General features: G+C 36.3%; 4 protein-coding genes across 5 annotated transcripts in view; 1 reads left to right on the forward strand and 3 right to left on the reverse strand.

Annotated features, from left to right (window-relative positions):
* Window positions 1–1,552, reverse strand: part of lamb2l (laminin, beta 2-like) — a 36,427-nt gene extending 34,875 nt beyond the window's left edge. Inside the window, exon 1 of the mRNA XM_027170578.2 lies at window positions 1,464–1,552. The gene's annotated coding sequence lies outside the window, so the exon portion shown is untranslated. The remainder of the gene's footprint in view (window positions 1–1,463) is intronic.
* A 775-nt stretch (window positions 1,553–2,327) lies between these two features.
* si:rp71-17i16.6 (uncharacterized protein LOC100148415 homolog) lies at window positions 2,328–5,472 on the reverse strand. 2 transcript variants are annotated; one of them, XM_047807345.1, is made up of 5 exons: window positions 4,461–5,472; window positions 4,037–4,168; window positions 3,620–3,717; window positions 2,833–2,918; window positions 2,328–2,672 (listed from the first exon to the last, which is right to left on the reverse strand). In XM_047807345.1, the coding sequence occupies exons 2-5, from the start codon at window positions 4,117–4,119 to the stop codon at window positions 2,454–2,456; spliced, it is 486 nt and encodes a 161-aa protein (XP_047663301.1). In that variant the 5' UTR covers window positions 4,120–4,168; window positions 4,461–5,472; the 3' UTR covers window positions 2,328–2,453. The 2 variants fall into 2 exon arrangements, with proteins under 2 accessions (XP_047663301.1, XP_047663302.1); XM_047807346.1 differs by having other exon boundaries at window positions 2,328–2,669; window positions 4,461–5,469.
* Window positions 5,473–11,575: 6,103 nt separating this feature from the next.
* On the reverse strand, window positions 11,576–20,689 carry si:rp71-17i16.5 (phosphatidylinositol 4,5-bisphosphate 3-kinase catalytic subunit gamma isoform). The gene is made up of 12 exons (XM_027170264.2): window positions 20,572–20,689; window positions 19,291–19,408; window positions 16,736–18,666; window positions 15,906–15,971; window positions 14,902–15,127; window positions 14,730–14,824; window positions 14,436–14,582; window positions 14,181–14,271; window positions 13,721–13,851; window positions 13,511–13,622; window positions 13,204–13,361; window positions 11,576–12,099 (listed from the first exon to the last, which is right to left on the reverse strand). Exons 2-12 carry the CDS (start codon window positions 19,334–19,336, stop codon window positions 11,842–11,844), a joined length of 3,261 nt encoding a protein of 1,086 aa, XP_027026065.1. The 5' UTR covers window positions 19,337–19,408; window positions 20,572–20,689; the 3' UTR covers window positions 11,576–11,841.
* A 53-nt stretch (window positions 20,690–20,742) lies between these two features.
* Window positions 20,743–23,084, forward strand: LOC125140012 (siaz-interacting nuclear protein). The gene is made up of 5 exons (XM_047806776.1): window positions 20,743–20,898; window positions 20,982–21,098; window positions 21,186–21,270; window positions 22,243–22,366; window positions 22,551–23,084. The coding sequence occupies exons 1-5, from the start codon at window positions 20,844–20,846 to the stop codon at window positions 22,668–22,670; spliced, it is 501 nt and encodes a 166-aa protein (XP_047662732.1). The 5' UTR covers window positions 20,743–20,843; the 3' UTR covers window positions 22,671–23,084.
* The last annotated feature ends 2,550 nt before the right edge of the window (window positions 23,085–25,634 follow it).

Below are 25,634 nucleotides of genomic sequence, written 5' to 3' on the forward strand. Positions count from 1 at the left end.
TGCAAATGTCAAAATATGAAATGTTTTACAGGTAAAAGGTCTGTGCAAAGTTTGAGTCTTTTCAAAGGTGTGTACAAAGATAATTCACCTTAATATACACGTGAAGTTCTTCAGGACAAAGTATCTGCTTAAAGCACTACATTTGAATAATATTTTCCTATGGTTCTCTGCTGCAGATATAGTCACAAGGTGTTTGTATGACTGTTTCATCCAGTGCAGCAGTTCCTAATTTTCTAACAAACCTTCCATAAGCTTATGATATATACAAAACATATCTTAATTATACTTTTAATGCATTAGACAGATTACTAGAAAAGTAAAAATACCTATAACTAAATATATAGCTAAATATAATAATATAGCGATATACAGTAGTATCGTATAGTAATATAGTATATTAAAGCTAAATATATTTTTTTAATAAAGGAATGCAATTTTAAATCCAGTTATCTAGAATTTTAATCCTGAAAAATGTGAAAAAGGTTAAATACAAGACCAGAAGCCACCATCATATAGACCCGAAGTCCACCCAAATGTCCGGTTATCATAACCCGAGAAAGCTGCGAATGCACACAGTGTTAATGTAACTGAACTGTGCAACAACGTAACTTGGTTCAACTGCTAAATCAAACCTGTGCTCACAGACACAGCACATATAATTTTATTTAGATCTAAGAGAAATAGCAGTCAGGCTCTGCAAAGCATTCATTTAGATAAAACTACCATTTTAGTCATCCTTACTCAGAAGCTCTACAGAAACTCTACACCTTATATTAGTATGGCATCAAATATCTCGTACAGGCATCACACAAAACAAAGTAAATGAATAAAACGATCTATGAAATTCATCTGCAAACCTGCACATTAACAAAGAGGCTTTGGTGCTACTATAGATTATAAAAACACTGCACTGAACAGAACAGACAGATCTCAGATCATGTATGAAGTTGGAGAACTTATTTGCCAAATCCACTCAGCAGGTGAATCTGTAATATCTGATACTGCTGGATATTTCTGCTTTTTTTTTTTTAAACCATTGTTATGACCAAGACTAATTTAACAGATTTTGTTTATCCACTATTATATAATATCTATAATCCACTATTATATAATATATTATTGTCTGAAAGATTATATTTCATATTTGTATGCCATGTTGTTTTCTCCATTATTTTATCTCACAAAATTTAAAAACAAAACAAAAAAACAACAATACAGCTTTTAATGTCGCTTTATTAACTCAAGTCAGTAATTTATTTATTAATTTACTTTCAGTTTTAATCTATTGGACCAACTGAAAGAAGCCAGCTTGAGCAAATTATCTTGTATCTTGTATTAATTCATATTGGTTTGTGAGAAAGGAACCTTTGACTAAGTCAGCATTATCAGCGAACTTCAGACACGTTTATAACGGGTTATGTCGGTTTAGGTTGCATAACAAAAAACAAGACGTGAGCTCTTACCTGTTCACTGGATTCAGTGCACTGCTATCTCCTCTCTCTCTCCCGACCTGGCTGCTGGCTGACCGGAGAACAGTACATGTTGAAGGTAGCTGTAAAAGGGGGCGTGGTCAGGCAGAGAGAGCCAATGAGTCACAAGTGAAAGCTTTTAATAAATGACTCTTCCGGCTCTCTCCCATTGTTCCGGATAATGTTGCAATATTACAAAGGAATAATTTATTTATTTCCTTATTTAGTTAAATCTATATTAAAATGTCTTTATACTCTCGAATTCTTGCATTGTTTTAAAGAAAATGTATTTAAGCATTCTGGTCTTGGAAAGATTTATTGTCTTATTTTATTACATTTGCACGAAGAAAAGCAAACATCCCTCCTTTTTGTAGCCTAGTGGTTAAGGGGTTGGTTTATTGATCAGAAGGTCATAAGTTCGAATCCCAGGTTCACCAAGATGCCCCTGTTGGGCCCCTGAGCAATGCCCTTAACCCTCAATTGCTCAGCTGTATAAATTGAAATAAAATGTAAGTCATTATTTTCATTACTATTATTCGGTATTAGTTTAAGGTTATATAATGTATAAATCAGGCTATCATATTGAAGATTTCCTAATAGACAACAATAGTGTACGAGAAACCAAGAACACTGAACTTGGTCCTCATTACAGCAATGATCTTCTGCCTCCTTATGGCAACGAGGTGCTAATACCAGTGCTGTATTTCACATGAATACACTGACATCCATACACACTGATTGCATATGAACTCTCAGTGGGAATTTGTATTTAGGTCTAATTACAAAAAGACAATAAATGTAGAACAGGCAATAGAACACAAAAACTCCTGAACCACTTTCTAAAGGTGAAAGGTCCCCTTTTAATATATTGTAATACAAAAAGTAATACAATTACACACCACTATGTAGAATTGACATTCAGAATTGCATGAATTGCATGAATAGCTCTTCTGGGTGTACACACTAAACAGAAAGCTCCTCCCCTTATTGTTTCATTAATGTGTTCTCTTCTGTTAGATATTGACTGGGTCCTTCGGTTGTATCGAGGTTACAGAGGGGAGACTGTAGTCTCTGCTGCAGCAGGAGCATGGAGTAGGCCTGGTTATGTTGAGCATTGCGATACATAAACCTCAGCCCTGAAAGTCGTTGCAAATGGTCCTGTCTTTTTAGCAAATTCCAGTCACCTATCATTCTCTCAACCTGCTGAGGTGAAGTACAGCAAAGTTTTAACATTTAACATGCTTAAATATCAGTGCATTCTCTAAATATTCTCTAATTCATACCCATTAACAGGATATCTGTTTTCTAGTATAAGCTACAGTGAATAAGATGTTTTCTGGATGTTCCATAGTTTAAAGCCCACCTGAGAAGTTTCAGTCTCCATTTCCTCCAGAACCTTTGTAGAGCGTTGTCTTAGTGTGTCCCATAATGCCTCGGCACTTATCTGACCTGGCATGGAATAGATTGGTGATGATAAAACACAGTTATGGGATAGTTCATTCATATAATAGTGTTAGTCATACATTTAGGTGACAAATTAATAATAATATGGAAGCAGAGGTGTAAAGGTGTAACTTCACCATAGTTTGTTAGTATATTCATTCACAATTTATATTTACGCTTTAGAGATGCTAAGCAGCCTGACACTCATGTCTGTTAAATGGGTGAAGAAGATAGAGGATCTGGAGGTGAGAACTGAACAACCAAACCTGGATGTGCAAAGCAAATGTGCTAACCCCTGTGCCAGCTTAATTTAAAAGCCTTACTTTATAATCTTTACACTACAAATTCAGTCACGTTTCTGTTAAAATACCCACATGGATACCACAGACTACCACTTTTGTTCAAGGACTCTATTAGTTGTCCTATCTGTCCTATCACCTTAACATTAAAATAGCAATTTCACTCATTTGAAAGTAAAAAATAATGATATGGTTGAATTTGGTTAGATCTATTATGAGTAAAATTGAGTATGTATCAGCATCAGCTACTTTTAACCTACATTTATATTCATTTTAAATTAAATTTTGATGTCCTTGTTTTAGATTAATTTTATATGTCCATGCTGTTCCAGTTAAGCAACCGTCATTTTGTGTAACAGCATTTTCTACCATACTATAAAGTAACTCATCCTGTGTTGAATGTACTACCTGTCATGTTGTCTGTTATCTCTGTGTACCAGCCAGGATTGTTGCTGGGCAGGTACGAGGAGCTGAGGAAATACTCAGCAATCGATTTCCCAAACAAACTGAAAGAAAGAGAGCCAGCTGATCAAACTTTCCCTCTTATTCAACAAATGATCTTCTTTTTTCAAGCCCATACCCATGTACCACTTATGTCAGGCAAAGCTGGTACAGTACACTTGTGGAAAAGCTGATATTTTGGGGGAAAATGTGGGGACCAGCCAAATGTTTTCATAAGGGAAAAAATAAAACACACACATGTGCACTCACACACACACACACACACACACACACACACACACACACACACACACACACACACACACACACACACACACACACACACACACACACAGACAATTTGTTGGTGTTTGTGCACCAGACCTATGCAGGCATTGCTTGTAGTTCTCATCTGATTCACACCACACTGACTGGACAGCATGTTGATCTGTGCTCAGGTTAGTCATCTGTAATGTTTAATGGCAACCGTTGTTCTCAGCCACAAAAGGACGACCACTATAATGAACAGCAATTGTAAGTTTGATTAAAATGATTTTATATTCGGCTACCTCAACACAATGATATGATTCATTGTCTTAATACTTGACCACCAATAGACACATTTTATAATTCAGTGACTTGCTACACCTTACCATCTTCTTCTCTCCCCTTTAGTCTAACAAATTTAACTGAAATAACAGGCTTGTTAATCCAAAGGCTTCTGGGTTTTCTTTCACATAACTTAAATCAAACTGATAGGACAACATATAAATATGAGTTTAAGGCAAATGAAATAGAATTCTCTTACCTGTATTTGCAGCTACGTGTTTGATTCAGACTCCAAGTGTCTCTGTCTAAGCCCACTGACGTCATATCTACTGACTTCAGATCAGCTTGACTTGGCACAGACAGGCCGATGAACTGCTTGTGATGTCCATGGAGACATGGTTACCCAGGTGACAAACAGCACCTGATTCCTCCAGGATGGAATCCCTACTGACTCCCACTCCTGCTGCCCTGGGACACTGTGGTACTTGTGTGTGTATGTGTATGTGTGTTTAATGATTGACTCTAAATCCATGAGCCCAGTCCTACCATGGTAATCCTAAACCTTTTGTAAAGTGATGAGAGGAAAAGAGCAGGAATGAGACAGTTATGTGCGATGTTAACAGCAAGGAGAGCTGATTAATCTTCACTGAAATCACATGTTAAAATCTCAGTAGTACCATGGACTCTGGCAATAAGAAGTCATTAATTCAACCACTTCTTTCATGGCTTTAGTTTTTTTTTTAACCAGTTCCTTCGGAGATACCAGACTATAAGAACAAAAAGGTCAAGAAATCCAAATTTCCTGTTCATCTGTAGCCTTTCTCAATATCAAACGTAATTCATTAATGCAAAAAAAAAAAGCATCACTGATTTGCTGCACTGTATGCTAACAGCTAGTGGAAATGCATTCAGACTGCATGATCCACTACTTACAATGTTGCACATATAGTTATAGTTGCACATGCTCAGGTGGCCTAGTGTTTAGCACATTTGCCTCAGGGTTGCCTGGGGGTTAAGTTTGTGGAACTTAGTGTGTGTGGAGTTAGCGTTTTTTCTTTGTATTTTGGGGGTCTCCTCCAGGTTGTTTTCAGAGTTGTTTTCCTTCCTCATTCCAAAGACATGCTGTAGGCTGATTGGCTTCTTTAAATTGTGAGTATGGTTGTGAAAGTAATTATACCTTGTGAAGGGTTGGCATCTTGTCTAGGGTGTCCAATGCCTTGTGCCCTGGCATAGGCTCCAAACTCCCTGCGACCCTGTGGAGGATAAGCAATACAGAAAACTTGATGTATGTATGAACATATTCCAGACAATTTATTTTAGGACTGTTCAATAAAATAGAAGCATTTATTTTGTCACATATACTGTACATTTCAACACAGTGAAATTCTTTCTTTGCTTATCCCAACTGGAGTTTGGGGTCAAAACACATGATACAGCACCCCTGAACAGAGAGGGTTAAGTGCCATGTTCAAGGGCCCAACATTTGCAGCGTGGCAGTGCTGGGTGTATGATATACACCACGATCATTCATTCAACAACCCAGAGAATTAACCGCTTGAGCCACCACAACATTATACTCAACTGTACAGATTGTACACACTGTATACACCATAAAGTACATTGTATACATTCATTTGTGATTTTCAAGACATATTTAGACATATACACATATATCATTATCTAATTAAACTACTAAGTAACTTAACCTCTATCCCTACTTTATAAATAAATGTTCTTTTATACTCTGATTTTGCTTAAAGGGGAGTGGAAAAGGTTAGATGCAAATGGTTACTCTATAGTTGGCCTGTCTTTTGATTTATGAAACTAACTTCACTAAGTAAGTCATCTGTAAAGATGCTTTGAGACATTGTCCATTGTTAATATCTCCATACAAATAAACTAAAATTGAATTGAATTGAATTTAATTAACTTTGGGGGGCACGGTGGCTTAGTGGTTAGCACGTTCGCCTCACACCTTGTGTGTGTGGAGTTTGCATGTTCTCCCCGTGCCTCAGGGATTTCCTCCTGGTACTCCGGTTTCCTCCCCTGGTCCAAAGACATGCATGGTAGGTTGATTCAACTTGATTGGCATCTCTGTAAAAATTGTCCGCAGTGTGTGATTGCGTGAGTGAATGAGAGTGTGTGTGCCCTGCGATGGGTTGGCACTCCAACCAGAGTGTATCCTGCTTTGATGCCTGCTGATGCCTGGGATAGGCACAGGCTCCCCGTGACCCCAGAAGTTCGGATAAGCGGTAGAAATAAATGAATGAATGAATGAATGAATTGACTCCAATATGGTCACGAATAGAGTATTCGGCCACAGGTTCAGCTTTTATTAACACCAGGGTTGCTGTGAATGCATTGGGAATTCTTGCTATTGAACTAGTTATGGCCAGCATAAAGTGTATATGCACTTGAAATGGAGAAGGTACTGTAGAAATCAGGGTTACCAGATTGAACCTAATCTTTAATCAAATTCTGCTTTAAAATCTGCCAAGTTGAGACATAGTTCACCGTATCAAATTGTGGCAAAATCTTGGGCAAGTAAAATACCACAACAATATTATTTGTTTCCAGATGTTTCCAATTTTTTTTTAAGAATAGTGTACCCATACTAGTAAAAACTCATTATAAAATGCTGCATTATAAAATACCATTTATAATGCAGTGTTAATTAGTGCATCACTTTAAGGGATAGCAAACATGTATCTACACCTGGATCTGTCAAGCTTATTTAAAAAAAAAAGTTATGTAAAATATCAACGTCATACAGTAAAAAATATCAAAATGTATTAAGTTAAAATAATGTACTGTGTAGTGTTAGGCTGGTTATTTAACTAGCTAACTGATCAAATAGGTTTTACCTACACTGCATTCTATAACAAAATCCTGAAAACAGAAAAAATTATGCTAGTATTTCATCTTGTTTAGCTTTTTGTCACAGTTTGATATGGCAGTCTGTGTCTTGACTGGGCAGATTTTAAAGGGCACTCTATCGAATAACACAACCACAAACACAACCCATCTGACTGACAAGACTGATATCAGACTCTTACTTTCCTGACGTGTATTTGTGATTTTTCCTATTATATCACTTTTTGACATGATTTTAAACATACAATGTTTACAGTATTTTTTTTACCCACTTAGAATACATTACTAATTCAGACTGCTGTATGTGCAATATCTCCAACTATGTTACTTGCTTAGTGCTTAGTGATTTATTAATAGTCTTGCCCTGTCTTTTGTCAGAATTCCTTATTAACAGTTTACTAGTTTTTGTACTACATAAGAGTTCACTATTATTTTTGCATTTGTCTGTGTAGGAAAGTACAACTGTAGCACAAGAATTTCACAGCACATAGATGCTTAAAGTGTATTTTGTAAATACTACACAATGCAAACTTATACTCTCTTACACAAGCATACCTACACCCTACTTCCAATATCAGTTTGCAATCTGACAAGCTAAGTAAGCTATGTAAATTGGTCAGGTCACAGTCACAGATTCAGCAATGAATCAGCAATGACTCAGACACACATCTGACCTGTCAGAACAACGGAGGAGAGACTGGCATTCAGCAGTAGCTGTTAACCACTGGCTATTTGAAGAACCTGTTACTAAACCACTTTGACACCAGTCAGGATTTGTATGTGAAAACAGATTCATCTGGGTCAACTCACAGATAAGTGTGAATATGGGGGCATCCAGTCAACAACAAACACTGTCAAGCATTGTTTTTTTAACCAGACTTAAAGTCTCTACACCACAGATTTACAGACATGGCTACAAAATATGTTCATCCTCCAAATGTAGCCAAAAAACTTCACTGGTATTTGGGTTTTTGTGAGTCACAGCATGATTGGCAGACAACAAGCTTTTCAGCACAACCAATTTCAAATGGTGCTAGAAAACTCAAGTCCACTCTGAACACCAAAAGAAATCAGTCATGCTGGAAAAGGGAAATACTTTTAGCTTCCATTGTGTTTCTGTATCATTAGGGTAAAAATAATATTATAGGATACAGTGTTAAGTGCGGGAGCCTCTGCGGGAACAGAATCCCGACCCAAATGCAGGAATAAAACAGCAGACTGGGGTTTCATTAAGAAAGTAACAAAAACAAATACAGAACACTAGGTCTAAAATACTAAGCATCATACAGGGAAACAGAAATCAAAAACCAAAAACATAAAACGGGCAACAATAAAACCAGGTAACAAGTGACAAGGAGTGAAAGACAAACAAGACAGCAGGTATATATAGGGAAGGTAATTAGTGAGACATAAGGAACAGATGTGAAAATAGCAAAATGGAAATAGGATGAGGCCTGGCAAACATATCTGCAAACACAAAGCTTAAACAGAATCACATGTGAGCACAACAATAACATAAACAAAGCCCTGCCAGATTGCCCTCTGGTATTTTGGTAGCAAACTGTCCTGCAGTCCATGACATACAATAATGATTTACCCATGGAGCAAATAAGGCATTTTAGCCATTTAACAATTTTTTCTCAATTTTTTTTCTCATTCCTCAAATTTTGCTCATTCTTCAACTCCATCGATTTTAATCTGTGTTATCATAATAATACAATTAGTGGCTAACAATTAAAAATTGTCCCTATTTGACAGATTCTCACCATTGCAAATGTTGTGCAATTACAGGGCTGATTGTTCCCTACCCCACTCAGCTTTTATAGAATTATTATTATACCTAATGGTCAAAAAATGCAATAAGAGATGATTATGGAAAGGGACACTATCTGCAGCTCTCACACTTGCTGGTCAGTGAAGGAGGAGCAGCAGACAAGACAAGACACATAACAGGGTTACAGAATGAGCTAGGTTAAAAACGCTTCTTGGCCACCAAGGGCTTGTTTTATAAAAAATAATTAGAAATAAATCTAGTATAGCTATAATATAATATAAGTAATAAAGTAATGTACAGTCATCTTAATTAAATGTTCTACCAAAATCAAACAGATCAGAGCTTTGATATGTCAATGATGATTTAAGTGCAGAGCCCTTATGGAGAAAACTAGGAACAAGCTGATTGTCAGATCATTTTACAGATTCAAAAAATAAATAAGGACAAACGGAAAAGTATTGGATATTTCCATTTCTCCTTTTTGCACCATACCTGTCTTTACTTACAGCTGTTCTGTGATTGAGAGAGGGCTTTCTTAAGGCTCCTCAATGTCCGACAGTTGCACCCTTGTCTGTCGGCCTGAGGGACGCTGCAGTATGTCGTAGCTGCTTAGCCACGGGTCATCAGAGTTGAAAAGAGAGGAGCTGCAAAAAGCTAGCATGACCAGTGGATCTGCGTAAGAAGAGGAGAATAACGAGTGTGCGTGTATACAGTACATGATAAGACATAATTACACTCTTACATACAATAAGGGACACACAAATATGTGCATGCTCCATTTGGCTGTCCTGTTAATGTTAGTATGATTGTCTTCATGTCGTTATGATACAAACCTCAAAACAACGATGATGATGAAGATGAATTATTATTATTATTATTATTATTATTATTATTATTATTATTATTATTATTATTATTATTATTATTAATGGTAAAGTAGTAGTAGTAGTAGTAGTAGTAGTAGTAGTAGTAGTAGTAGTAGTAGTAGTATTTCACTATTAGACAGCTCTTACAGGTAATCATTAGTGAAGGTGTATTTGGATGTTTTGAACCACGTGGAAGTTGAAGCATGATCAGCATATTTTAGTAAAATGATAAAATATAAATCTTGTAATTTCACATAGATGACAAAATATATTTGCTGAGATTGTTGGTAAAGCAGAGTGTGTGAGAAAATACATGAAGATAGTGTATAAACTGGATGGATATTTAATATAATGATAGATAATATGAATAAGGACAATTTTCTGTTCCCAATCAAAGAGCATTGTCTATCCCTAAGCTTTTTTTTAATATAAGAGGCTATATTCACATATACATTTTTAAGAAACAACTTTAGGATGTTTTAAAAATCTGATTAATGTATACAGACCCACATATTGCTTCAACGATTGTGATCTGGTTATGGATTCGAAAGCTTAAGCAGAATTTATATCTCACTGAAAGGGACCAACACCAACACTGCTGCTTTAGAGTGTGAGGAAAACAGAAATAAGATGCTTTCCACTTTCACTAGCACACAATTACAGAAACAAAGCACTTGCAGAAAGATTTACCTCCCTTTAAAATATCAGAATTTTAATCTGATTCAATTAATTCTGCAAGCTTTTTTCTTGCCAAGTGTTTCAAAAGGGCTTAAGAATATTTGATGCACCTTTAGACCTTATGTTAAAGATACATTTTAGTTACCTTCAGACCTTTTGTTAGCATCACATAGTAAATACGAATGACAATGTTGGCTTGTGGTTGGTTTGGTAAATGGTGGCACACTGCTATGGTTTATAGTAAATTGATAACTAGACACAGACTTATTACAGACTTACCTTTTGTGATGTTCGCCATTTAATTCTTCTCTGAGTTGTACACAGTTCCAAAAAAAGCTACAGAAGTGTGTGGTCTGGCCATGTGCTCACCACATCAGCACTGACTGTGTGTGTCTGTGTGTGAGCATGAACCATTGAGAGATAGAAAGGATTGGAGAAACCCACACAAAACAGCTTATTTAAATAGATGATTAAATCCTGTACTTAGCAAAGAACAGATGAAAGATTGAGTGAGAGATAGAAAGGAAGACGGATGAGAAGCTTTCTGAAGCGGTTTTGAGCCACGACAGCCCCCCACCTACTGTAGTACTGACAACACTCGTGCAGCCCTGACTGAAATACCCCTCCTTTTTCTCACTACTGTCTGCATGCAAGCAAATAATAGTAATCTGTCCGGTCTGATTTAGTGAATATGTGCTTAATTGTACTTAAACTCCTTAAACTTGACTTAAACAAAATTCCCTTAAGTCCTTAAACTTTATTTTTTTAAAATATTTTCTTAAACATTCCAAAGTTTAGTTCCTGCAGACAAGTAATAAACCACTGGCATCCATAGATGCAAAAATGTCATAGATGCAACAATACACTGTAGGAGTTATTATTATTATTATTATTATTATTATTAGTAGTAGTAGTAGTAGTAGTAGTAGTAGTAGTAGTAGTAGTAGACACACAATACCCAATGTTACACCTAATATCCTCTCGCCCTGTGTTCCCAGTTATAGTCTCAAAATTTACTGTGACCTTGACCACTATGACGTTGTTACTGGCAATGAATCTATTAAAAAATCTGTAGTTTTGTATTTTTTTTTCTGTTTAAAAAACTTTGTTACACTTTAACACAGTGTCCTCTTTGGCTATAAAAGTTTATAACTTTATGCTGCTGAAAGCTGTATTATAATAGATAGTGGAAATCTGCTAAAGGCAATTATTTTGCCACATATTATATGGCCAAATTCAATTGCACTTATTACATTTTTATTTGAAAATAATTAGAATTAATTGTATACAAACACCAGTTTATTAATTAGTAATATTAAATCAAGTCATTTTGCCATGACATTTCTTATCACACTGAACCACAAAGCTAAAGTAAAAACATAAATGTGCTAAGCAATCAAGGATAATAAAAACATCAGACATCAAAAGCTCATCAACTGTTCCTCTGTTTACTTGATGCCAGCCATCAAATGGATCCACCAATTAGCCTGGACAGTCCAGCCCTTTTGCTCACATAAAGCAATCTGCTGCAGGAAGTGCTGCCTTGCCTCTTCCTCGTTCTGGTCTTGCTGTAACGCCTTACGCAGGTAGCGCATGTCCTGTGCTGTGCTGAGCTCAGGAATTCCTGTCAGCAGCATGAGAGAGAAAAGGGTGACCAGCAGACGGGACTGAGAGCGCAGAGACAAGTAAGCCTGTATACAAGTATCCTGTGTGATAAAAAGAGAAGAGAAGAATTGTCTCTTGTGTTCTGTTCAGGATCAGACATGCACAGCTCTTACACACGTTACCAAATAACATTACAGATCTTGCATATTGTAAATTCCAAAGCAAAGAAGCACTTATTATAAATCAGAAGGACATATACTGGGGAGATTACTTTAATCAATTTTAGAAAAAAGAAAAAGAAAAAAGAAAAAAAGATTCCAGCTTGTTTTGACTTCATAAGCTGGTCTGGATTTTTTGACCATTTGATTTGTGATAATAATGAATTTGTCTTTTCTTCAAATGTGTTTGCCATATTTGCTAACAGAACAAGAAGTCTGTCAGATCCAGTTGTAAGCTAATGTACAGGATCATTGTATATGGTGTTCATGCCTTAGAAGAACTTTGCTTGCACACCATTTTTTGGACCAAGGATTGTTATCCAAAACATTCTGGTTCTCAAGAAACTTTTATTGATTGATTGATTGATTGATTGATTGATTTGTTTGTTTTCTTAATAAATCCAGTATTCTCCTTATATGCAATTAGTAACCAGTTAATTAAGAATTCTTTGACCCTCCATATTTACAATATACAAGTGTCATCATGCAGATGCAGGTCAAGAACTTTATTTAATGTTCACTCACAACAAATGTCACAATGAGTCAAAATATGATCTCAGAGATATGAGATGTTAAGATATGGTTATTTGTGCAAGACACTGTCATTTGAGTATTTTAGAAACTACTGATCTTCTGGGATGTTCACACACAATGGTGTCACACACAGAATGGTGTGAAATACCAAAGCCTCTAGTGATCAATGTGTTTCTGTTGTCAGTAAGAGACAATGGTCAGAGTAGAATGTTCAGTCTGGTTTGAGCTGACAGAAAGACTGACCCAAATAAACACTGTGGAGAGCAGAATAGCATCTCTAAATGCACAACAAATCAAACCTTAAAGTGGGCAGGCTACAAAAGCAGAAGACAGCATCGGGTTCCATTTTTGGCTTCGATCTGAACACCAGGCTTCACATGCACACATTTCACACACTTTTCAAAACCCTAATTATGTTACAGTGCTTTAGATATTTTGAGAAGCTGCACAAACCTTAAATCTCTGGAAGTAGAGGCTTGACTGTTTATTCACTCTACCCATAACATACAGAAAGTCTGGAGTGAGGACAAAGGGGACTCTCTCTCTGCTCACACCAAAGAAGCTCTTTGTGTTGCCCAGGATGTGTCCAAAATCAATGTGGAACAGATTCCCTTAGAATGACAACACAACTCACGTCAAGAACAGAAATAATGTGCTTTATTCTTGCATTGTGTGTAAATGGCTCTTGAGACTAGATCATCTTATCATTAGAATTGTTCTACTTTTTACTTTACTAATTGTGGGTAAATTGTTTCCTTACCTTGTTTTGTTATCATTATGTTGTCATTGTGCCGATCACCAATGCCCAACACATATGTAGCCACACAGTAACCAGCACATGAAGTGACAAACTTCTCCATTGCTTGATAGTGCTGGAGCAAGAATGGTGCAACAAGGAACATGAGGAAACAAAAGGTTTATTAAAAGTCTAACAGTGTGGTTTTGGGTTATATCTTTACTAGCACTATACCTTCTCCTGTAGGGGACACGTTCCCTTAAGCCAATCGTATAGGGCATTGTTTTTGAATGCTCCTGTTGTCCCACCTTGAATCCTCTGAATAGCAGCGATGGTGACAGCATCTCTTACGATCTCAATCATACCTACATGAGAATAAAAAACAAATTGAACCCATTTTACTTACTTGAATTTTTAAAGATAAATGATGAAGATAATATTTGTTTTTGACTAGGATTGTTCTTATTAGAGAAGTAACTGAAAGGTGGGTATTTTTGATTGAGATCACATGCTGCTTCAGCTGAAGATTTTAAACATGGGCGAGCATACCAAGGTCATGTTTAGCAAGTGCTCAGATACACTTCAGGTTTAGGTCATGCTCACTTCTGGCCATAATTTAAATACTTGGAGCACTATACAAGTACAGACACAGCTATCATCATTGAGTTACAGCTCTAGATCTTACAGTATATACCTATTTGATATCCTGTTGAGATGCAGCCATAGGGTATCAGGTTTAGATCCAAGCAGTTTTGCTGCCAAATGGAGTCCATCACCATCAGAGTCTATAAAGCAGTATGAAACCATGTATTTTCAACACTTTTTGTTAAAATCTTTGAGACATACATATAGCAAATTGAGAGTTAATGACTATGAATTAAATGAATTAAAGAAATTAGAGATCAGAAACATTTTTGCAGTTCTGTGCAGACTGAATTATGAAATCTACCTGAATGATGAGCATGTCCTGTCTGAGGTCATCGCCATGCTTAAAGATGATACCCACCGGACAACCAACTGGTGCCTCTGACTCCACATGGGAGAACTCAAGCCAGAGAGGCTTCTTTTTAGAAGCCATCACTTTACACTCCTTTAGCTGGAAAATGTGTTGTGTGAACGGTTAGGAGCTTGTACTTAAAAATGTCAAAAGGCTCAAGACTTCTGTGACTATTTCAAAGTGGGAGAAAAATCAAATTATACATTGCATTTAAAAAAAAACAAACAAAAACTCTATGTAACTCACAAGGATTGCACCAGCCGTGACCCTTGGATCAAAAGGCACTTGGAATTCTGGGGGAAAACTATACTCCTGCAGTATTTCCTGAAGTTTTTGAGCAGCTGATTTCACAGAAAAACATCAGTAAGAATTACATTCACATTATTCTGAACTTTGAAACAAATGGTCTGCTTATTACCTAATGGAGGAAGAGTGCTTTTTTCTGGATACAGTGTTTTCACCCTGATAGCCACTTCATACAGGATCTTGACAACTTGAACCTGATGTTGAAAACTCGTCAGCATAGCTTCACCACAGCCCAGAAGGTACGCATCCAATATGACTGCCATTCGCTGGCGGAAAAATGGGCAACCTGCCACCTCACTCCGCAAGTACCAGAAGAAGAAGTGTCCTACTCGCTTGCTCTGTTTTAAAAAATTTTGAAACTTAAAGCATGCCATCATGTACACACCAGCCACTTTATTATGAACATGTGTACCTCTGCTCATTGGTTTCAGAAATTACATTTTTTTAAGTACAGTCTCTAGAATTGATATAGTACCGGACAAGTGGGTCAATATTGATACCTCTGCAACAAGCATAATCCTTATACTAATTTGTATCCCAGGAATATCCTTAATATCAAATAAGAAGGAAGTTACTGACAAACTATTGCATTTGACCTTGTTGTGACCTTGACAATGCTTGGATTTAATCCAAACTCTATTCAGTTCATCTGCTGGTTACACAGATAATTCTGTATAAATCTTACAGGCATTCAACCAGTTCTTATTGAGATATTATTTTAATATCACAGACACCTGGATGGACCTCCACACAGACCTCTGGATGCACGATCAGCCCTCAGTGAACATCTTTGTATGACAAAAAAATGATGCTATTACAGTAAAAACTAACAGAAATTTAATCTGTTCATTTAGTGGTTATAATGATTATTCTATATAAATTCTATAAGCATTTAGTCTCTCGTTCTTGAGAGAATGCCTAGGAATAAAAAGCGAAAGGTTGTTCTGCATGTATGCGTGTATGTAAGAATGAACACACTGGTTAACGCTGACAGGATGATGACTGTAAGTCAGATAACCACTCTTTACAATCTCCCTGAGCATAAACACATCTCAGAATACACAATACATTGAACCATGAGCTTTTTACACAGAAAACCAAATGCAGATGACTTACCCTGAGTGCCCTTTGAATTAGAAATCTTGCCAGATAGCTGTCATGGTATGGTTCTACCTTGAGGGTCTACGAAGAAGATAATGTGCCATGATATATTGTTTAATTGTACTAAGGTGTATGAATAAGTACACATAATATATGATTTGTGGGATATATTTAAATATATCTAGTAAGAAACACTTGTTAACAAGACAGGCCCTAGATTCAGTCTGATTATCACCAAGTACATTGGTTGCATTGACATATTTTTAGTTTATATAACATTCGCATTAGCTTTAAAAGTCTTGTTTATTTGCCCCATTAGAGTTGTTGCAGTTCAGTGATATATGTTTTTCCTGGGATAAAGCCTTTATGGCAGTGCTTAAGAACCCTGAGACGGGCTTTGAAAATATGATCGTATGTAAAGTGTATTTTTAAAAACATACATAAAAATATAACATATGTTTCCAGCATGTTATATTGGAACTAACTGGACCCTAATGTCTACTTGATTAAACATTTAGTAGACTATCATATAGAATTATGTCTGATGAAGTTAAGAAGGCAATAACATTAGGCGAATTCAAAATTCCAACAGCTGTTTAGGTTTCAGTACCAAAAAGAGAACAAATGAAAAAAACTATATCAGTCCAGGATATAATTAAGTATGCGTTCTCATTTGATTCACAACATCCAGTTTTGTAAAGAGTGTATCCAGTGTATTTCTGTTAGAGGTTGAGTTTAATTGTACATCAAATCAATGCTTTATTCAATAAGTTGAACTATAAATGATTTTGAAAGTGACTTGGAAACTCATTGGATGAGCTTTTAGACTCCATTAGCCTTCCTACCTGTACTAGCTGCAGTAGATATCTTAGTACCTCCTCATTGGACATCATCTCCAATCTTTGGACAGCCAACCTTCGAACCTTCTCATCTGTGTAATCAACACTAAGCAACTCCAAAGCAACAAACAGTTCCAAGTCATCAGGCTCCCAGTGACTCAGTAGCCAGTGAACATCCTGGACGGCACTGGGCTTCAACCAGTCTACTGTGCGGAGAAACTGTGGAAGGTTTGAAGCATAACGAACACTCTCTTCCCTGAATCTTTTTAGGCAGTGTTTGTCAGAAGAATTTGCTTGTAAAGTCACAAGACCGGGATTAGCTATTGCAGTAGAAGGTGTGATGTTGGATGACACCCTTCTTTGCGGTAGCACAACAGAGAAGCTGTAGCGATCTAGTTGAAATGTGATTGCCATAGATTTGGCCACATCAGGGTTGGTGGCAGTAGAGAGTTTATCTACCTCATAGTTGAATGCTTCTTCTTCCTGCTCTGGAAAGGACCACATATGAAGTGTGTGGGACCCTTGGCTTAGGAGAGATCTGTGGTCAATCAACTGAAAATTTACAAAATATAATACTTTCCCTTTTCCTTTCTGGTAATCTTGAACTTTGTATCCGGAGTTAGGGGAGGTGGATTCTGTAATGGGGGCTGTATCTATGCTGTAGGCATTAATAGTAAATCCTAGTTTAGCTCCATGAGGGATCTCTTTAACAGGCATATCAAACTCAAGCCAAGTGTTCCACAAGACCTCTTCTGCAAATTCCTTTGATGAGGAACAAACTGATGATACCACCTTACGTCCATAAATAATGGAAGCCTCTACATAAATATGTTGAGGGATTTTGCTCGGCAATTCAGGAATATCAAACCCGAGCAGCTTCACCCGTAAATTCCTCTCACAATCCCAAAGGGATATCATTACAATTTCTTCCAGTTCTTTACCCTCAATTGAGATGTCTTCATGGGAACTAGAGAGACCCGTAAGACTGTCAACCTGGGGCCAGTATTCCTTTCTTACAGTATCATCTGGAAGTGAAGCTATGTCAACTACACTGAGGTGAAGCTCCATCGCATTTTTCAGGCAGTGTCGGACCCAAAGAAAATCTGAAAGTTGGAAATCTCCGCACAGGAACTCCTCTCTGCCACAGATTTTGAGAACATGATTAGCTGACCATTTCAAAAAACACTCCTCTTTTGAAGGCATTGATTTCCAAACAACCATAAGGAGGTCACTAGGAGTATTACACAATTCAGCTTGCACTAGTATACTCATATTATTGTGATTTAGACCGATGGGTAGCTTGCATTTTAGGTGGTCTTGCAAGTCTTTGGAAATTGGTGCAGAAGTTGTCCAGGGCTCTGTAGCATAAACCACAGGATCCCGTTGTTTTAATTCTTCCTTACGTGGTGTGGCAAACTTTCTGCGTGTAAAACTCAGTTCACTTAAACGATTACCTGCCGCACAGTCAAAATCATAACCTATTAGTTCATTTAGAATCTGCTGGTATTCCGTCCTCTCCTCCGGCTTATCTTGCTTTGCAAATACTGTAATCTGGACTGTCTGGAATCCCTCATTATTTTGAAACCATGGCGCATCCAGTGTTTTCAGCACCTGACAGTCATCATAAATTTCAAATTGGTCTCCCCCCTTTGAGTACAACAGGCTATACTTTTCAGGATCGAGAAGCCCAAATGGATCTGGGAACGCCTTGGTCTCTTGTACGCGCAAGCAAAGCACCAGGCGAAGCTGCTCTACAGTGCACTGGGCTGGGAGTTTTACTTCTACAGCTTCTTGGTCCCTTGTAACCTGAGGTCCATCCTTGGTGGGTAACTCACACATAAACACCAAGCTGTGCTGAGTGCACTGCAGGGTCTCTGAAGTTACTTTAGATGCAGATATTTTTTGATGATATTTTTCTGATTTCATCGCCATGCCTGCTGAAATAACATCATAATGATTCATTTGAAAGTATATATCCATACATGCATATAGTGGATATACAATTTCCACACACCCTTATTAAAATTGAAGCCAAGACAAATCATGCCAGATCTTGTTTAACATTTAAGGTAAAATAGCTATCGATAAATTTAAAGTTAAAAAGAAATATAATGCTTTCGGGAAAAAAAGAAAAAAATGTATAAAAACCTGGTTGCATTAGTGTGACCCTAACTAAAACTTTTGCGGGTGGCACAGCACTGTTTTTGTGGTTAACAGTCACCAATTTCTTGATTTGGACTGAATTTTATTCATGCTTCCTTGCATAATGATTGCAAAAAGATCTCATATAGGGAGATCCTGTTATCATTTCAGGGAAAAGAATAGCTGGTTTATTTTTCCTCCAATTTCAACTATTAGTTAACATGCATTGTAAAGCATTCTGAATGGCATGTATTTATTTCTCTTAAACATTATGTATTAGCCTTTACAGTCAATACTGTAAATAAAAAAAATCTGTTGTTAAATCAAATAATAGTGTATCAACCCCTATTATTTAAAGCTATACAGTAGGTTCAATTTACCTGGTTACATTAAAGTTTAAAAATGACAAAAATTCTTACCTGAGATTTTGTCTGTTTGTCTCGTGTGTGTGTGTGTGCATATCATTGCTCTTACAATAGGAATTCAGTATAACAGGGAAGTTTGCAGTGTGAAGTTTCACTTCCTTATTTCTTTTACCTGCATGGAAGAAAAAAGCTTCTGCTAGAAGAAAAATGCTTCTGCTATGTTTCTGGCATATCTGGATTTTTATCACATGGGCAGTAGCTTTCCAACACTATAATGCTGGATTTTTTGTTTTTTGATTTATTTATTTATTTATTTATTTATTTATTTATTTATTTATTTATTTATTAGATACTTTGCTGTATGCAGTGCTTTTTTTTCTCTCTTTTTTTTCCTGCCTGTTTTGAATTTATAAGCAGTTTTGCTTACTGGCCAGGTACCACCAAAAGTGTGGTTATTTAGGTTTATTCATGGATTTAAAGATTTAGTTAGTTTTTAATTCATGAAACTTTTGCAAAGTCGTTTTAACATTCTGAAAGTTGAACTAAAATATCCGCTCAAAGAAAGAAAAAGATTGGTTCAAGCTCAAAAGAAGGCAGTGGTAACTTAAATAACCACTCTTTACAATAACTCTTTAATAAATCCAACATATAAAATGTAAATGTGAACCTAACCCAGAGGAACCTTATTTGAGCATTCAATGCAAATGATGTTCTGCCTCTAGAGGATCAACACTATTAGAGGAACAGGAATAGCTATTGTTTAAGTCAGTTACACTGACATTTCAACTACTTCATCATTGTATGAATGGGTTTCCATTGTTTCAATTTTTGTTATACTCTCAAGAGGTTCTTTTACTGTATAAAATTGTGAATCTTTCTTGCACTACAATTTAATGTTAATTTAAAGTGCTGGCACAAGTTCTGCATTGCTGTTTCACTGCTTTAGATCTCTGGCACTATCCTGAGTTTGAGTAATTTTTTTATTCATTCATTCATTCATTCATTCATTCCTACATACATACATACATGTCTCTCTCTCTCTCTCTCTCTCTCTCTCTCTCGCTCTCTCTCTCTCTCTCATATATATATATATATATATATATATATATATATTTATATATTATATATATATATATATATATATATATATATAGAGAGAGAGAGAGAGAGAGAGAGAGAGAGAGATAGGCACATTAGTTTTATCTGCAAAAATGAGACATAATATAAGCGAGAGAGAGAGAGAGAGAGAGAGAGAGAGAGAGAGAGAGAGAGAGAGAGATTCACTCAGAGAGTTGTTTGTTTCACTTATTCAAATGTTTACTTTTGAATGTTTACCTTAAATCGTCAAGTTCTGGTTTTACATCAACTTTCCTGGAAGTCCTATTTGTATTTAGGCAAGTATTTTTTTCTTTTATGTAATAACTTTATGGGAAATACTCAGGAAGTGAGTGCATGCCGCCACCTACTGGACAGTGGAGAAACAGGAAAAGGTGGAAATGACTAATTGATCTCACCGGTGTGGTGTGATTGAGCCGCCATGTGAGCTGATGTAATACAATAAAAGAGCTTTTAGGGAAGTTTTGAGAAGGCAGTTCTTGGAGTTGAGGATGTCAGGTGACATGGCTGAAAACGTCTCCGGTCTTAATGTTGTGGGTCCTGCAGGTTGGTCTGTTTAAACGGAATACAGTGCAACATGTAAACTTAACAACAAACATAAATCTTTTCCTGTGCTTTCCTCCTAATAGAAAAGGAAAATGCGCAAAGGACTGAAGTTTTGAGGCCAAAGATTCAATGGTGCTCAAATGAATGTCTCAATGTAGCTGTTGTCCGCCCAACTACGAGAAGTGGGAGCTGTGACACAAGTAAACCCCCCCCCCCCCAATCAATCACTTATTTTTGTCATGAACACTGTTCTACTTCATCTGACTGGATTAATGCATTGTTTTCAGGTCCGACTCCCCCACAATCTTCTGTTTTAGCATCTTCAAGATCACCTGCTAGAACAAATCCAGATGACCTTTCACCTCACCTCAGGTTAGACCCCAGTGTTATTCTTTCTAATAAGAACTTTAATGTTTTAACTTTGATAAGCTTCCCCAATGAAGACCAGTTGCTATTTTTATTATTAATTGGCTCTGGGCAATATAAAAGCAATATAGCTACAAAATACAAAGCCTATGTTTAGAGTTTTGCAGTTTGAAATTGCAAATTAAAACATGTAATGTTCACCTTCATGTCCATGTAGTTCATCCTAATAACATCTAGTTAACTATAAAACATGAGCGGGAGTTAAAAGGATGAACTATTCAGGTGCCAAATGGGCTGGTTTGAGCATTTCAGAACCTGCTTTTCTGGGAATTTCTCTGAAGTTTATGTAAAATGGTGTGGGGATCACCTGTGAGGTTGATCAGTGTGGTTAAGGTTGGCACAGGTCACTCAGATTCTTCTACACTACTCTGCCTTGGCCCATCATGTCTTTTGTACACAGGAGCCTTGTCATGCTGGAACAGGTTTGGCCTTGAGAAGCAAACCTCTATTGAGAGCTAAGGGTATACTGATTTTAAATCAGTAGAATCTGTTGTAGCTCCTGCTTGATTGGAAAGAGTACCTACACTCTCACAAGCACTTTATGGATAAAATTGAGCAGGCATCAATTTGGAGAAGACTCTTGTATGAGTGATTAAGACAGGAGTTTATATACTTCTTGCTTTATAGACTACATCCAACAATGTACATTTTTTATTAGGGAGGCACAGAGATTTAATACACAACTGAAGTGTGTACTTTGTAACTAGGTTTCATCCCTGGTTTAGAGTTTTGTTTTGTTTTTTCTCTTCCCAAAACACTTCAAAAGCTTTGTTTTTAGTTTTATTTTTTTTTCTTTAGAATGTAGAAATTCTAGATCCAATGTGAACTGCTTCTACCCTTCTGTTAGATATCAGAAGCTAATAAGCAAACTTGATAAAAATAAAAAAAACTAGTTGCTCTTTCTGTTTTTGATTGAAGATCAAGCTACACGTTCAGGAGGAATTTTACTCGGATGTGTCCCTTCTCCTTTGATTGCCGTGACTCCATGCAAAGAGTTGCTCAAGAACAAAAGCTGGAGAGGCTGAGGCAGGAACTGCATCCTGTGGGTTATCCTTTTTTTTTTTTTTTTTTTTTTTTTTTTTTTTTTTTTTCCCCCCTCTTTTCTTCCCCCCCCCCTCGTTTCTACCATCAAATACTTGCCTACTCCATTTAATCTTGCTTTCCAATTGCTGTTTTTTGTTTTGTCAGAATGATTTAATTTTAACTTGTTTTGTTGCTGTTTAAAGGCATTCACCTTTAGAGCCAATCCAGTGAGGAAATACAAACCACTGGCACTGAAGCAAAGCTCGCGTCAACTCACAATCCCCCGATCGCCGTTCTCCAGTGGCCACCCAGAAAATAGATGACATGCCTTTTAAATGTGTATATCTTTATTGAAATCGATTTTTAAATTTTATATAATAAAACTATCCAAAAGAAAGTGTACCAAATTATCACATTCTGCTTGTTATGATGCGTGTAATGGTTACAAGACTGGCTGTTTAAATCTGTTCATTGCCTTCAAAATTTTATTCACATTGTAAATACATCTAGTAGTCACAGGAGAAAATTTAAGGTGTTCAGTCAAGACAAACATGACTTCAGACAAGTGACAGTGTGAAATATTGAATATTTGTTAGCTAAAACAAGCCCAGGTTAGATGTTTTTATTTCATGTTATGAAATGATGCTCAAGAAAATCTTCATTCTTTTTCACACAAGGTAGTCATAGCAAAAGTGAAGACAAAATAAATAATTCAAATAAAAGTTAATATTCTCTCAGCCCTTGTTTCTTTTAGCAGTTGTTCCTTTCTCCTTTCCTTTTTGTCGGTCTTTCCTTCTTACTCTTTGAAGGTATTCTTTTCACTAGCATTCAAGCACATTGTTGTGTATAGCATATCAGTGATAATTCATGTTTAATATTCAATTATATAATGTATATAATTTTATAAATCTGTAATGTCCAAAGTGCACACAGTATATGCAGTTCCCATCAACCTGTGTTCACAATAGATATGTTTACACGTGCCCCTTTTTGTTAATCCATATGAATTTGATCCAATTGCAGATTTAAAGAACACTTTTTGTTTATACCCTAAACATTGTATTTCAGTCTCCTCCAAAGACCAGTTTTTTCCACTGGATGCCAGATTTTGGATATAAAAGACACCACTGCCCTGCGCATTTGTGCATGGCATTATTAACTCTGGGAAAAAAATAGTTTGATTCAAGCTATGTTTTATGTAGGTATTTTTTCAGATCTGAATCACCTGTCAATTCGATCAAAATTTCATTCAGATTTGATCTCAGTTGGATTGAAGTGTTTACATAAATGTTTTTAAATCTGATGCACATTTTTTATCATGCTACCAATCTGATTATTAACAGATTATTTATTTGCATTTAATAGTATTGAATGAAAAAAACAACTAAATCACTCAAGTAGTCGTTATTTGAATAAAGTTGTTTTCTAGTCACAAAACCGTCAGGCATTTAACTTATTTTGTCCAATAGTAACGACAGCAGTGTTGGAGATGTTGAAAGCTTCTTATAAAATGTGCACCCAGAAAATCTATTTGAATTGAAAGTTGTACAACAGAATGACAAATATCCAGCTTGACCCACTCTTTCTGCACTGTTGACTTCAAGGGCACATGGCTGAAAGGCTTTTGAGGAGAGGACGAGGTGGAGACTCTCAGCTCTGCTTCCCTTATTTAGTTTGAAACACGTCTCAAGTTGGTCTCCAGGCTACAGCTGCTCCTCTCAAGAATGTCCAAGAATAGAGTGCAGAAAAAAGGTGGAGTGTGGAGAGAGATCAAGTGAGAGTGAGTTAGTGAGTGAGAGTCTCCATCCTCCATCTGGTGCTGTCAGTCACCTGAGCCTAAGCCTCTGAAAAGGCTGAAGTTACAGCACCTCAAGGAGACGAGATGGCTGTTAACTGAGTGTCAAATCACTATGACCAGTGTGTGGGTGTGTCTGCATGTGTGTGCATGTGTGTGCATATGTGTGCACTGTAGCCTGTTTCTCCATATACATGGCTCCAAGCAACACATTAGTACTGCACAAATACACTGCACAAATACACAATGACGGGCAACAGAATGAGCTTTAGTTTTCCCTACACCCATTTGATTAATACATTTGTATTGGTTCGTCGTTCATCAATGGGCGTTTATCATCTGAGCTCAGTACACAGTGAGACAAACACTATAACTAAAGGTCCACATAACTCATTTTATTGTATGTTTCATAAACATGGCATATTTTGAAAGATAGAAGGAGGCTATGCAGCATGTCTGAGGTGTATTTGGTGTTCTTCAGTCCTTGCTGCACATATTTAAGGACTTACTATAAAAATCAGGAGCACTAAGTATGTGGCTGTATGAAGGTTTCTAAATGAATCTATAATGCAAATTTAACTCTACCATCTGGATAACCTGGACAGGTGCAACAGTTCCAGGGAACCAAAAGCTTTCCAAAAAAAGAGGTCTGTATAATGCATACAAAGTGATACTGCATTAACCTTTTAACATACCGTTGTTAAAAACAGCTATATATATAAAAAAAATGTTTGTATTAATCTTTCAGTAATCCTTCAATGCCATGGGAAATAAATTGTCATGTGACAGAGGCTGTAATGGGTGTATTGATTATTTGTTCAGTACCTTGAATGTACTTCTGATTTGCAGAAGTAGAGACCAAAATCATAGTTAAAAACATATATTTAAAACATTCTGGGATTTGCAAAAATCTGAGGAAACAAGTAACACAAGAGGTACAGTATGAATCTGCAACTCTTGAAGCAACTTTCCCCAACATACCTTTACATAATTTGCAGAAAGTTTTCCTGTTACATTTACAGCATATAAATTGGACCAAGGATGCTCTACTGTCTCAGACATTGCTACTAGCAACTGAAGTGTAGACTTTTATCAGGAAACAGATTTATTTTTATGTAAATCGTAAAATAATTTTTTTTTTTAAGTTTAAACCTGCAGTATTTTGAGTTACTTAAAGTCCAGACATAAAGTCCAGACGTAAATGCACCATTAATAAAAATGAATGTAATTAACTTGTATAAATTTTTTTATTGTAATGCTAAATGACTAAGATTTAATAATCAATACATTGATTATGCTGCAAATTAAATTACATAATTAAATAACACCTAAATTATATGAGCACCTTTCCATTAAGAATTGGTCAATGTGTACATAGCTAAGGAACACCCAGTAACTTCATATTAGTGATCAATCATTTCATTATTAAATATTTTAAATTACTGAAGCATTATATAAATTATTTTATATAATATATTACATATACTCATCA

Source organism: Tachysurus fulvidraco, chromosome 23 (genome assembly GCF_022655615.1).
Source record: "Tachysurus fulvidraco isolate hzauxx_2018 chromosome 23, HZAU_PFXX_2.0, whole genome shotgun sequence".
NCBI lineage: Eukaryota > Metazoa > Chordata > Actinopteri > Siluriformes > Bagridae > Tachysurus > Tachysurus fulvidraco.

Excerpts from the sequence above, each read along its gene's own strand:
- si:rp71-17i16.5 (XM_027170264.2), bottom strand. The coding sequence starts at position 19,336 with ATGATATGCACACACACACACACGAGACAAACAGACAAAATCTCAG. Across the intron at positions 14,825-14,901 it reads AAGCACTCTTCCTCCATTAG|CTGCTCAAAAACTTCAGGAA; the intron begins GTAATAAGCAGA and ends CTGTGAAATCAG. Across the intron at positions 13,623-13,720 it reads CGTGTCCCCTACAGGAGAAG|CACTATCAAGCAATGGAGAA; the intron begins GTATAGTGCTAG and ends TTCTTGCTCCAG.
- si:rp71-17i16.6 (XM_047807345.1), bottom strand. The coding sequence starts at position 4,119 with ATGACTAACCTGAGCACAGATCAACATGCTGTCCAGTCAGTGTGGTGT. Across the intron at positions 3,718-4,036 it reads TACAAGCAATGCCTGCATAG|TTTGTTTGGGAAATCGATTG; the intron begins GTCTGGTGCACA and ends TCTTTCTTTCAG. Across the intron at positions 2,919-3,619 it reads GATAACAGACAACATGACAG|GTCAGATAAGTGCCGAGGCA; the intron begins GTAGTACATTCA and ends ATTCCATGCCAG.
- LOC125140012 (XM_047806776.1), top strand. The coding sequence starts at position 20,844 with ATGTCAGGTGACATGGCTGAAAACGTCTCCGGTCTTAATGTTGTGGGT. Across the intron at positions 20,899-20,981 it reads TAATGTTGTGGGTCCTGCAG|AAAAGGAAAATGCGCAAAGG; the intron begins GTTGGTCTGTTT and ends TCCTCCTAATAG. Across the intron at positions 21,099-21,185 it reads AAGTGGGAGCTGTGACACAA|GTCCGACTCCCCCACAATCT; the intron begins GTAAACCCCCCC and ends CATTGTTTTCAG.